We start from the raw sequence: 13,907 nt of genomic DNA, 5'->3' as shown, positions 1-13,907 counted from the left end.
TTTTAAATGCTGAACATCTTACTGCACATTTCCAACATTTTTTCTAGTAGCTTGTCAGCTGCTTGTATGAATTCCTTGATTCGGTCCTATGATTTGTGCACACAGTTCTGGTTACCAATTTACTTTGGTATCAACATTTCTCAGTATTCTTGTTCAACCACATATGGCCTCATTCAACAAACCCCAAGAATGGCCATATAGATCAAGTCACTTTTTACTCTCTACAGTTTCCTACATCAATTACGGATTTTTTCAATCCCTCCGTACATGCTTTGCATTCAGTTTTTCTTTCACAAACTGTGTGATCTTTCAAAGTCAAAGATTATGATTTCATGCCATAGTTCATCAGCTAGTGCGTTATTTAAAATACTGATCAGTAAGCAGGTGATGATATTAACCCAGTAGAGATATTAGTGTCTCAAATAGATTTTAGGTTTAATTTCTTCAGGATGTAAAGAAGACCGCCTATTTCCACCTCTGTAACATTGCCCGTCTCCACCCTTGCCTCAGTTCACGCGCTGCTGAAGCCCTCATCCATGTCTTTGTTACCTCTAGACTTGACTATTCTAACGCACTCCTTGCTGGCCTCCCACATTCTTCCTTATGTAAAGTTAAGGCCATCCAAAACTTGGCTGCCCATGTCCTAAAATACACCAAGTCTCACTCACCCATCACCCCTATGCTCGCTACATTGGCTCCCGGTTAAGCAACATCTGGATTTTAAAATTCTCATCCTTGTTTTCAAATCCCTCCATGGACTCGCCCCTCCCTATCTCTGTAATCTCTTTTAGTTAGCCATGAACTTTGGACTTGATTAAAGGAATCAATGCACTGCTTCCATACATGGCTGTACTTCCACCACCAACTGCCCCCGCACTCCAACCTCTCCTATCTGGGATGAGCAACAGGTGGACTGACAACTGACAGATTTGGTGCATGTTGCTGGTGGATAGCTTGGAACAATCCAGTAGCATATAGTTTACAGCAAATGGAGCTATGCCTGTAGAAACATAGAAACATAGAAATTGGTGCAGGAGTAGGCCATTCGGCCCTTCGAGCCTGCACCACCATTCAATAAGATCATGGCTGATCATTCACCTCAGTACCCCTTTCCTGTTTTCTCTCCATACCCCTTGATCCCTTTAGACGAAAGGGCCATTTCTAACTCCCTCTTGAATATATCCAATGAACTGGCATCAACAACTCTCTGTGGCAGGGAATTCCACAGGTTAACAACTCTCTGAGTGAAGAAGTTTCTCCTCATCTCAATCCTAAATGGCCTACCCCTTATCCTAAGACTGTGTCCCCTGGTTCTGGACTTCCCCAATATCAGGAACATTCTACCCGCATCTAACCTGTCCCGTCCCATCAGAATCTTCTATGTTTCTATGAGATGCCCTCTCATCCTTCTAAACTCCAGTGTATAAAGGCCCAGTTGATCCAGTCTCTCCTCATGTCAGTCCAGCCATCCCTGGAATCAGTCTGGTGAACCTTCGCTGCACTCCCTCAATAGCAAGAATATCCTTCCTCAGATTAGGAGACTAAAACTGAACACAATATTCCAGGTGAGGCCTCACCAAGGCCCTGTACAATTGCAGTAAGACCTCCCTGCTCCTATACTCAAATCCCCTAGCTATGAAGGCCAACATGCCATTTGCATTCTTCACTGCCTGCTGTACCTGCATGCCAACTTTCAATGACTGATGAACCATGCCACCCAGGTCTCGTTGCACCTCCCCGTTTTCTAATCTGCCACCATTCAGATAATATTCTGCCTTCCTGTTTTTGCCACCAAAGTGGATAACCTCACATTTATTCACATTATACTACATCTGCCATGCATTTGCCCACTCACCTAACCTGTCCAAATCACCCTGCAGCCTCTTAGCATCCTTCTCACAACTCACACCGCCACCCAGTTAAGTGTCATCTGCAAACTTGGAGATATTACACTCAATTCCTTCATCTAAATCATTAATGTATATTGTAAAGAGCTGGGGTCCCAGCACTGAGCCCTGCGGCACTCCACTAGTCACTGCCTGCCATTCTGAAAAGGACCCATTTATCCCGACTCTCTGCATCCTGTCTGTCAACCATTTCTCTATCCATGTCAGTATATTACCCCCAATACCATGTGCTTTGATTTTGCACACCAATCTCTTATGTGGGACCTTGTCAAAGGCCTTTTGAAAATCCAAATACACCACATCCACTGGTTCTCCCTTGTCCACTCTACTAGTTACATCCTCAAAAAATTCTAGAAGATTTGTCAAGCATGATTTCCTTTTCATAAATCCATGCTGACTTGGACCGATCCTGTCACTGCTTTCCAAATGCGCTGCTATTTCATCCTTAATAATTGATTCCAACATTTTCTCCACTACTGATGTCAGGCTTGCCAGTCTATAATTACCCGTTTTCTCTCTCCCTCCTTTTAAAAAAAATGGTGTTACATTAGCTACCCTCCAGTCCATAGGAACTGATCCATAGTCGATAGACTGTTGCAAAATGATCACCAATGCATCCACTATTTCTGTGGCCACTTCCTTAAGTACTCTGGGATGCAGACAATCAGGCTGCGGGGATTTATCGGCCTTCAATCCCATCAATTTCCCCAACACAATTTCCTGCCTAATAAGGATATCCTTCAGTTCCTCCTTCTCAGTAGACCCTCTGTCCCCTAGTACATCCGGAAGGTTATTTGTGTCTTCCTTCGTGAAGACAGAACCAAAGTATTTGTTCAATTGGTCTGCCATTTCTTTGTTCCCCATTATAAATTCACCTGAGTCCGACTGCAAGGGACCTACGTTTGTCTTCACTCATCTTTTTCTCTGCACATATCTATAGAAGCTTTTGCAGTCAGTTTTTATGTTCCCGGCAAGCTTCCTCTCGTACTCTATTTTCCCCCTCCTGTTCCCTTTGTCCTCCTCTGCTGAATTCTTAATTTCTCCCAGTCCTCAGGTTTGCTGCTTTTTCTGGCCAATTTATATGCCTCTTCCTAACACTAACCTTAATTTCCCTTGTTAGCCACGGTTGAGCCACCTTCCCTGTGTTATTTTTACTCCAGACAGGGAAGTACAACTGTTGAAGTTCATCCATGTGATCTATAAATGTTTGCCATTGCCTATCCACCATCAACCCTTTAACTATCATTTGCCAATCTATTCTAGCCAATTCACGCCTCATCGAAGTTAGCTTTCCTTAAGTTCAGGACCCTAGTTTCTGAATTAACTGTGTCACTCTCCATCTTAATAAAGAATTCTACCATATTATGGTCACTCTTCCCCAAGGGGCCTCGCAGAACAAGGTTGCTAATTGGTCCCTTCTCATTACACATCACCCAGTCTAGGATGGCCAGCCCTCTAGTTGGTTCCTCGACATATTGGTCAAGAAAACCATCCCTAATACACTGCAGGAAATCCTCCTCCATGTCATTGCTACCAGTTTGGTTCGCCCAATCTATATGTAAATTAAAGTCGCCCATGATAACTGCGGTACCTTTATTGCACACATCCCTTATTTCTTGTTTGATGTTGTCCCCAACCTCACTACTACTGTTTGGTGGCCTGTACACAACTCCCACCAGCGTTTTCTGCCCTTTGGTATTCCGTAGCTCCACCCATACCGATTCCACATCATCCAAGCCAATGTCCTTCCTTACTATTGCATTAATTTCCTCTTTAACCAGCAACGCCACCCCGCCTCCTTTTCCTTTCTGTCTATCCTTCCTAAATGTTGAATACCCTTGGATGTTGAGTTCCCAGCCTTGGTCACCCTGGAGCCATGTCTCTGTGATGCCAATTACATCATATCCATTAACTGCCATCTGCGCAGTTAATTCGTCCACCCTATTCCAAATACTCCTCACATTGAGGCACAGAGCCTTCAGGCTTGTCTTTTTAACACACTTTGCTCCTTTATAATTTTGCTGTAATGTGGTCCTTTTTGTTTTTTGCCTTGGGTTTCTCTGCCCTCCACTTTTACTATTTTCCTTTCTATCTTTTGCCTCTGTCTCCCTTTTATTTCCTTCTGTCTCCCTGCATAGTTTCCCAACCCCTGCCATATTAGTTTAACTCCTCCCCAACAGCACTAGCAAACACTCCCCCGAGGACATTGGTTCCGGTCCTGCTCAGGTGCAGACCGCCCAGTTTGTACTGGTCCCACCTCCCCCAGAACCGGTTCCAATGCCCCAGGAATTTGAATCCCTCTCTTCTGCATCATTCCTCAAGCCACGTATTCATCTGAGCTATCCTACGATTCCTACTCTGACTAGCACGTGGCACTGGTAGCAATCCTGAGATTACTACTTTTGAGGTCCTACTTTTTAATTTAGCTCCTAGCTCCCTAAATTCGTCTTGTAGGAACTCATCCCGTTTTTTTACCTGTATCGTTGGTACCTATATGCACCACGACAACTGGCTGTTCACCCTCCCTTTTCAGAATGTCCTGCACCCGCTCTGAGACATCCTTGACCCTTGCACCACGGAGGCAACATACCATCCTGGAGTCTCGGTTGCGGCCGCAGAAACACCCTTACAACTGAATCCCCTATCACTATCACCCTCCCACTCTTTTTCCTGCCCTCCTGTGCAGCAGAGCCACCCAGAGTGCCATGAACTTGGCTGCTGCTGCCTTCCCCTGATGAGTCATCCCCCTCATCAGTACCCAAAGCGGTGCATCTGTTTTGCAGGGGGATGACCGCAGGGGACCCCTGCACTACCTTCCTTGCACTGCTCTTCCTGTTGGTCACCCGTTCCCTATCTGGCTGTGTACCCTTTACCTGCGGTGTGACCAACTCGCTAAACGTGCTATTCACGTCATTCTCAGCATTGTGGATGCTCCAGAGTTCATCCACCCGCAGCTCCAGTGCCGCAATATGGTCTGTCAGGATCTACAGTTGGATGCACTTCCCGCACACGTAGTCGTCAGGGACACCGGAAGCGTCCGAGTTCCCACATAGTACAGGACGAGCAGAACACGTGTCCGAGCTGTCCTGCCATTCAGGAGATGACAGCTAGGCCAGCCTTCCTTATGAAGGGGAAGTGCCATATCCAGAAAAAAAATCAGTCTTGGTCAGTAAATCCAGGCACTGGGGTACTGCCCAAGATGTAACTGCACCTGCCTTCACCCCTTTCTGAAGTGATCATCCTCTGAAAATCATGAAGTTCCTTTGGAACCCTCACAACAATTCCCATCCTAAACATTCTGCTTATTGCAAGTAAAATTGCAACTGGAAGCAAGATTGTTGCAAGGAGTGTAAACCAAAAGACTAGCAATTCCAAAAAAAATGCCACATACAGCAACAGGAAGTAATTCACCAATGAAGTGCTGATAAAATGAAGTAGCAAGCCAAACATGTGGAAGAGGTTGACCAATGTTGCTCTGGCGGACCGCCTCCATTCCGCTCCCAGAAAGCTCTGTCACCCATCTTCCACCTCCAGGTTCGAATTGCAAATCTGTGCAGTTCCTGGCTCGGCCTGCGCAAGTTTGCATTTCCCAGCTCCCAGCTCTGTCCCCTTCCTGCCAGGTTGGTCAAATCTTGAGTTTGATAACCCTCAATCCTCCTCACCACCCCACCTGAGTTGGCCAAACATAAAATATTCCAAACAGCACAGAAAACTTCAAAAGATCTTTAAGGAGTCAGCTCTTAAATGCCAGGCTAGCTAAAGAGTGATATGTCCATTTATACAGTTGAGCTGCACTATAGTCAGCTGTGGCTCAGTGGGTAGTATTCTCATCTGAGTCAGAAGATTGTGGTTTCAAGTCCCACGCCAGAGACTTGAGCACAAAAAATCTAGGCCAACATTCCAGTACAGTGCTGCACTGTTGGAGGTGCCGTCTTTCAGATGAGACGTTAAACAGAGGCCCCATCTGTTTTCTCTGGTGGACGTAAATGATCCCATGGCATTATTTCGAAGAAGAGCAGAGAAGAAGTCCTCAATCAACATAACAAAAACAGATTATCTGGTCATTATCACATTGCTCTTTGTGGGAACTTGCTGCTGCGTTTCCTACCCAAGAACAATGACTACGCTTCAAAAGTGCTTCGTTGGCTGAAAAGCGCTTTGGGACAACCTGAGGTCATGAAAGGCACTATATAAATGCAAGTCTTTATTTTCTTATGGGGAAGAAAATCCGAAAAGGCACAAAATCTGGTGTGTGGCTAATTTCCAATGAATTGGAGATGGAATGAAGTCATGCAGATCAGCAGCCAAGTCTCCAAGATGCTACATAGCAAATCACGGATATGATCTCCATTCCCAATTCTACAACCTGCACTCTCCAAATTGCAAGGCTCCATGCTGGAAGCAGAATCTCCAAAGCTTTCCTTTGTATACCCTTTTTAAGCACTCAGTTAAAGTGCCTTGAAGTTACTTAAAAGAAAAACAATGATATAGACAGCATGTAACCAAATAAAGCAAAGGAGGTATTTACATACTGGATACTGAAATAAATCCACAGGCCGACGGAAAGGCTCCGAGTCTTCACACTGAAAGATTAGGTCCAGCAGCTCCCTACAGCGCACCTTCCAGGCATTAATATCATGTGTTTGAACACGATTACGTTGTGTCCTCCTAGGCTGGTGTTCCTGGATTCCCCAAAACACAAGATTTAAAAGATTATCCCTACAGCATGTATACATATTTTTAATTTCTTCCAGATCCTTCATCACCGTGGAAAAGTATCTAGCCTCCATTCAACATCTATCTCTGACAGCATAGCTAAGAGCAGGTATTAACCGTGCAGGTTATAGCAGGATTGAACCTGTGTCCATGCACTCTGCAAAATATGTTGGAGCATGAATGTCCTGTTATTGCCAAGAAAGTCTACTTTGAATTCACGACCGATATCACACCACATTATGAAAGGAATGTCTTGAGAACACAAAAAAAATCAGAGCTAAGAAAAGGACATTTGGTCCATTGAAGTTCATCTCTGTTAGAGATGCATCAGGGCTAAAATAAATGCTAGTTTCACAACTAAGAGACGGGTTACTTGTTTAAAAAAAATATTTTAACAGTTTATTAAAGTAGCAGATTTTATATGCAATATACAATATATTTTATTTTTCTTCCCCTGCCCGAAAAGCTACCAACAAATAAATAATGATGCACTATGCCAGTTGATTTAGACGTGCATGCATAGGTGCTCTCACTTTTGTGAAACACAGGACTAGGATCAGATTACCTTCTTATTCCTGGTGGAGGTTCCTGGAGCATCAGAATTCTCTGCCTCATCATCCTTATAACCAGAAAATAGAACAGAACAATGTAACACAAACAACATTACAGTTAGAAAGAAATAACAATTAACATGATGTGAATAATTATGGAATGTTACAGTTGGAGTATATCACAAGTTTATTTAATGTTCAAGAATAGTTTTAATACACTGCAAATCTCCATGGATAAGTTTATTATTATACATATTGGTGAGCAAATAATTAGGGCTTTAATCCGATTGCAAATTCAGGGAATTAACAGCAGGTTTAATAGCTTCTTTAGTACCCCACATTGAAATGTACAGATATTAAAGGCCGTTACATTTTACTAACATCGTATGCACTGCTAATAAACGATGTATTTCCCCATCATCTAACAGTTGAGGCAATAATAAAACTCTCATTAAAGGGTCATCCCTCCCTCAAAGGTACTGCCCCTTGTTGGGTACAGTTCCATGGGCACTGGCAGTCCCTCCAGTAAAAAGCCCAAGTCCCCATTCTTCATGTCACCCTAGAAAGACAAGGGCAGCAGGCGCATGGGAACATCATCACCTACAAGTTTCCCTCCAAGTTACTCACTATCCCGATTTGTATATAAATGGCTGTTCCTTCATCGTCGCTAGGTCAAAATCCTGGAACTTCCTCCCAACAGCACTGTGGGAGTACCTTCACCACACGGACTGCAGCGGTTCAAGGGCAATTAGGGATGGACAATAAATGCTGCCCTTGCTAGTGACACCCACATCCCATGAATTAATAAAAAAAAGACAATGATTATTAATGGATAACTCAATCAGAGGGCATCGTAACGGAGTCTGATCTTATCCTTGCTCAAAGTGTAAACACGTGCTCTTTATAGTGGGAGGGGGGTCACTGGACAGCAATCAGCAAATGGAATATTGACTAATTTATTTTGCCCTCTAAAACTAGAGGTGCTGAGATCAATTACAGCTCCCAACTATTACCCCAGATGAGATCAGCTAACTCAGGACAGACTGAGGATCAGACCAAGCAACTCTGGCGTGAATGTACACAGTAGTAATCCAGCTAGTGTTTACTCACGCGCCATCAGTTGAACTCAGTGAATACATTTTTACATCTAAAAGTCTCTATTTTGTCAGATTTCAGCCGTTGCACAATATTCTCTGATAATTTTCCCAGTCTTATTTTACCTCATCTTCCTCATCTGACATCATTTTCTTCTTCAAGTTATTGTAGAATGGCAGGATGTCAGTACAACTCTGGTCTCTGCAGCAATAAATGTGAAAGGTTAAGCCACTGGTTATATTCAAAAGGCATGTCCCTCAACAAAAGGACTACTGGCAGTTCATAGATATCATAGGAAAAGGGATAATAAAAACACTGTAAACCTCCAGTGACGATGTGTCATTTCCATTTTAAACATTAAAATTTGTAAAGTACTATATAAATTTTTTGCAATGTATCACTTTATCCTAAGAATAAAAGTTTAATTATGTTGGATTTAAAAAAAATGTTTGTATTCAATTATTTATAAGAATTGCAATAGTAAAACAAGAAAACATTTTAATATAATGAAGTAAAAAGAGAAGAAATCATGTTAAAAAAAGAAAATTTGCATTGAATGACTTCGAGCAAGTTTTATTTTTAAAGAATTTAATATGCATGAAGTTAGTTCGCTTGAAGCTTCATCACATCTGACCCTAGGAACAGCACTCCGATAAAGTCCGGTATCAAATACTTCTATCTTTACTTTAACTTTTAAAAACATACTATAATTATTTTTTACTTTGTGTGTGAAAATCCTGGGATCAGGAGGCGCAAAAGGAGCATATTTTGTGTGTTGAGGGGCTAGAATGGGTGGGGGGCGGGGGAGGAGAATCTAATTCCGCTGGGATCAAACTTATGGAATTCCAGTCGGAGAGAGCAGAAGAATCATCCACTTTGTGTGAAGGGGAGCTTATCTACAGGTAGTCCTAGGCTATTTTGTGAATTGTGCCCATTATGCCTCTGTAAGGCCCCAATTGAACTCTCATCAGCTCAGAGATAGCATGTATTCCACTGAGACCCCTGAAAAAGGCTCCAAAATGTCGCAGGACTAAGGTAATCAACTAAAAAAATAAATTGAAGAATTATAAATGTCTAAAATTACCTACAAGTTGAAATTGTAAGATTTGAATACATAACATTGTTGCATAGACTGGTACCAGAAAAATGACCATGAAAGCTGCCAGATGTATTCCCTGTTCATCCAAATGGACTTCTGCTACCCCTAACCTTGTCTGGCCTACACGTGACTCCAGTTACACACTGCATGGTTGGCTCTTAATGTCATCAGGGAAATTATGGATGGGCATAAATACTGATCAGTGCCACCCCATACCAGGAATGGATTTAAAAACCATTGTAACATAGAAGTGAAGTTGCACAACAGTGCATTTATATAAAAATTGTTGAAGGTAAAAGCAAAGTCTGAATTACTAGCTATTTTACCAGAACAAATTGCATTTATATAGCACTTTTTTTTTTTATAACCTCAGGAATTCCCAAAGTACTTCACAGCCAATATATTTTATTATGAACTGTATCACCAGGGGCTGAAAATTAGTCAACTTTGGGAACAAAATTTTCTGGTAAGTGTCGATTGTTGTGCAACTTTTAACCGTAAAGAAATATAACCACTTCTATGTGGATGTACTAATGAGCACAAAACAAATTTTATCTGCCAAATAAAACAGCTACTTTTACTCATTTTGAAAGCCAATATTCTTCCAAAAGTTTTACAGTACAAACAAAGCACAAGCTGGCTACAATGGGGTCATCCTTCCTGGAATGCATTAATGAAGCAATGGAATTCCCCGGTTAAGAAAACGTACAGATTTCTCCACTAAATTAAAATATACGATTGTCGCTGAAGCAGTCATAGATTATTGACAACTATGGCTAATGATAATGACTGTATCAGAATCTCAATTAAACTATAACCCCTCCCCTATGAACTAACAAGCACTTCTCCTTTAAGAAAAACCCAACCCAAAGTCAACAAAACTGTGCAGAACAAAGTGATAGTAATGTTCACTGCAACTTTTGAAACTATTTGAGTTTATAAAGTGACCTATGAGAGGACCTCAAAGATACCAATTCATTATAATTTGGGATATGAAAGCCTAAATGCCAAGAAAAATATGATGGTTTCACTTAAAATGTAATTAAATTCAAATCATTTTGTTTATGGTTCTGCTTACCCTCATCATCATAGGTGGTCCCTCGAACGAGGATGACTTGCTTCCACATGAGTTCACAGATGTTTCCATGAAGGACCCGATGTTCCAGTCCTGAACTTCAGGGGTGGAAGACGCCTGTGCGTGGATGGTTTTAACGTGTGGTGACTGTTGCACATCAGCCACCACACGGGCTTGACAGAGCTCGGCTTTATCCAGTGACAAGGGTTAACCAGGACGACTGGAGACCTGCTATGCTGCACGGACCTAGTGCACACACATATCGCAGTGTGGGCAGGCCCGTGCTGCCCCAGGGCCCACGACTCTTCTGGGCCTCGAACCCTCATTTGCTGCACCTCCGTCACGATCTCTCACTGCTCCTCCGCCACAAACATTCGCCGTATCTCCGCCACGATCCCTCACCGCTCCTTCGGCACAAAAACATTCACCGACCTCCGTCACAATCCCTCACCGCTCCTCTACCTTGATCATTCGTCGCAGATCCGCCACGACCTTCCTGCTCCTCTGCTTTACCAGGGCCCCGCCGATGTTCCTGCCCACGCTCCAAATTGCAACCTGGGTCCTGATGATGTCACCCAGTCGCCCACCTCGAAGCCGTCGCACACTTGTGTCAGCTCGCGCTGGAAGCTGCAGTGGCATGTCCCAACGCTTTATACTCCCAACCTGCGGTGGTGTTCCCGCGCAGATCGGGGTGGCCCATGATGTTCCAGGGCCCGGCGCTCCAGCTCTTTATACTCCCGACCTGCGGTGGTGTTCTCTCGCGGATCAGGATGGCCTACCCACCCTCTGACAATATGTCTTTCATGGCATTGCTCCCAGCTACTTGAAGATTTGGAACATGGTGTGATGTTTACCTGTCAGGGTGGATCTATGTTTAAACCTGGCCTATGCTGTCACTGTTCTGATACATCCTGTGGAAATGTGATCTAAGTATGGCCCATTCTGGTGTCAATTTCTGGCTAATTGCTAGCTGTCAGCTCCCTGCTTCTCCCTCTGGAGAGATGTCAGTCTATCAAGATCAAAATAAATCATCTAAAAGTGTCTGCCTTCCGTTCTCTCTTCATGTACATTTTTCCTTAAGTTTGTTCAGTTGTGATTTGTTGAATATGATATTTGAACTAATCAGGTACAAGTATGACACATACTTGTATATGTAACTAATTGTCGCACTTTGAGGTGTGACAGATGTGTACTAGATGCAATACTTTTATATAGCTGGACAAATGCACAATAAAAGAACTTACTTTATAAACTGTAGGAGGACATCGATGACAAATTTGGCAGATTTAACTATAGGGCTTCCAGGCTCATTGAAAGTCCGTGCATTGTGTTCAATATATCGCACCTCCCACATCAGGGATGACATGCGTCTGAAAAATAATCGCATCACTTTGCTTAACCGTGTAATATTTAAATGATTACACAACAACCACTGAAGGGCACCAGCAATGGGCATGTTGGAGATGCAGAAACATCCTACAAACCAGCTCTGGGGTGCTGCACCCAGAGTGGTATCACTCAAATGAGAGCAAAAATAAATTTCTATTGGCATTTGATTCCTGTCATCCTTCGTTTGGTACAAACTAAAATTAAAGCCGAGAGTTAGGATTGGATTAAGACAAGGGATAAAAGACCGACAAAGAATTAATTGAGAAATCATTCATTAAATATTGCCCATTCATTTAGGGAATGCAACAGAATGAGAATAAACACAATGCCAGCGTCTAAAATTTTCATTGTTATTGCTTTATTCGTAAAATAATAGTGTACGGAAAATTTTGCTAATCTCCACACCCAAATTCCCAACATTCACTACTGGAATGCAAAACTTCATGACAGGAGCAGGAATTTGTAAAATGTACAAATCGCTGCATCTTTCATTTTCAACCTGTTGCAAATTTTCGCCTCATTCTCGCTTCAGTACCTACTGAAATATAATATGAAGCAGATTGGAGTGCCAGCCTAGGTCTTATGCTCAAATCTGGAGTGAGACTCGAACCTACAACCTTCTGACTCAGAGATGAGTGCTACCCACTGAGCAATGGCTGACACCGAGTTCTTTCGGAGGGCTGGTACCTTCTTAATGAAGAACCAAAAGTAAACATTAGCAGTGAATTTGTTCATTTCACAAAATGTAAAAATTGAAAGAACTTCTTGAACAACCGCAAATTTATTTTTCACTGTTATATTGACTGTAGCCCATACACTTTTAGTGCTCCTCCCACTGCAATTCTTTCTCCTTCAGTAAAGAGGGCTGAATTGCTAGGCTGTGGGCATTTCCTATCTGCTGTCGTGGTGCTTTTAAGTATTTTCTCCTCCTTGAATCTGTCAATCATTTCTCTAATTGAGTGGAGAGACAGATCTGAGGCAGTGCAGATGATTTTGCCCTTCAACTTTCTCCTCCTTTCATCCCTTCAAGAGCAGCTTAACAACGACTCAGTGCAACTTCCTTCTTCTAAATTGAGATAATAATCTCAATGTGTGAGAAACCGAGGGCACGCTTTTGGCCTATTACTCAATGTTCTAGTACATTAGTACAGCTGCAGTGTTGCCCGAGGTGGTATGCTACTGCGGATCCAGATGCACGTTGTTCTTAACTGCTGAGAAGGGATCTTTCATTACAATATAGTTCTTCATCTGACAGCAAGAAGATCAAAATCTCAGTCAAAAGTGACATTTGAATTCCTCAACCCCGAATTAAATGTTCATGCTCTATCACCACAGGTATTGGCAACACATGCAAGACAAAGTGTAAACCCACCTGTAAAACCTATTCTCCACCCTCTCTCTAATTGTGTCGAGGTCCGTGGGATAAGCCACTACTGTACAATATAAAGGATAAGCCTGGAGGTCCACAGGCGCCACAAATGGAGCAGCAATATCTGAAATGAGAGCGTAAATGTTTGAACAATGTACAATATGAAAAGTTACTGTACCAAAACCATTAAATCTTACATATTGAAAATCCTGCCTCTGTTCAGAATAATATTAACAAACATAAAATTAAAAATGTTTTCAATGCCAAATAAAGTTAACATAATGAATCTCCTCATGGAAGGCACTCCATTCAGATCATATCAATGTTTGAATGAAACCATTCATGAATTAAGTGCATGCGTGGTTCCATATATTACTTTACTCAGCTCACTTAAAGAAGCGGTGCTCTAAAGTATGTTTTTATGTTTTTTAATCCTTAAGCTGTAGTGTGTATAAAAAATAAATATTTGTAACACTTTTAAAATATACGAGATGCTCATAGCAAATCAGAAGCGTGGATTTGAGAGTTCACTATGCCCAGATTTCAGGCATAGACAGGGCAATTAATGTGGAAATCTGGTGAAAACTAGTTTGGCTGGAATGCCACGCAATTTAGGCCCCACTCCATTAAATAGTTGGGGTGGGCTCTGTTCGAAGCAAATGGGAGCTTCATTAGGTTATTCAAAAGGAGGTGGGGAGGGGCACCG

At 42.4% G+C, this 13,907-nt stretch overlaps 1 protein-coding gene across 2 annotated transcripts in view; it reads right to left on the bottom strand.

Annotated features, from left to right (window-relative positions):
• phip (pleckstrin homology domain interacting protein) overlaps positions 1 to 13,907 on the bottom strand; it is a 249,777-nt gene that overhangs the window by 28,596 nt on the left and 207,274 nt on the right. For both annotated transcript variants that reach the window (XM_070885586.1, XM_070885587.1), the window contains 5 exons: positions 13,205 to 13,325; positions 11,688 to 11,813; positions 8,395 to 8,470; positions 7,189 to 7,242; positions 6,440 to 6,589 (listed from right to left, as the gene is read on the bottom strand). In XM_070885586.1, the coding sequence (XP_070741687.1) occupies positions 6,440 to 6,589; positions 7,189 to 7,242; positions 8,395 to 8,470; positions 11,688 to 11,813; positions 13,205 to 13,325 (527 nt within the window). The remainder of the gene's footprint in view (positions 1 to 6,439; positions 6,590 to 7,188; positions 7,243 to 8,394; positions 8,471 to 11,687; positions 11,814 to 13,204; positions 13,326 to 13,907) is intronic.

Source organism: Pristiophorus japonicus, chromosome 7 (assembly GCF_044704955.1).
Source record: "Pristiophorus japonicus isolate sPriJap1 chromosome 7, sPriJap1.hap1, whole genome shotgun sequence".
NCBI lineage: Eukaryota > Metazoa > Chordata > Chondrichthyes > Pristiophoridae > Pristiophorus > Pristiophorus japonicus.
This window is presented reverse-complemented; position numbering and strand designations above follow the sequence as displayed.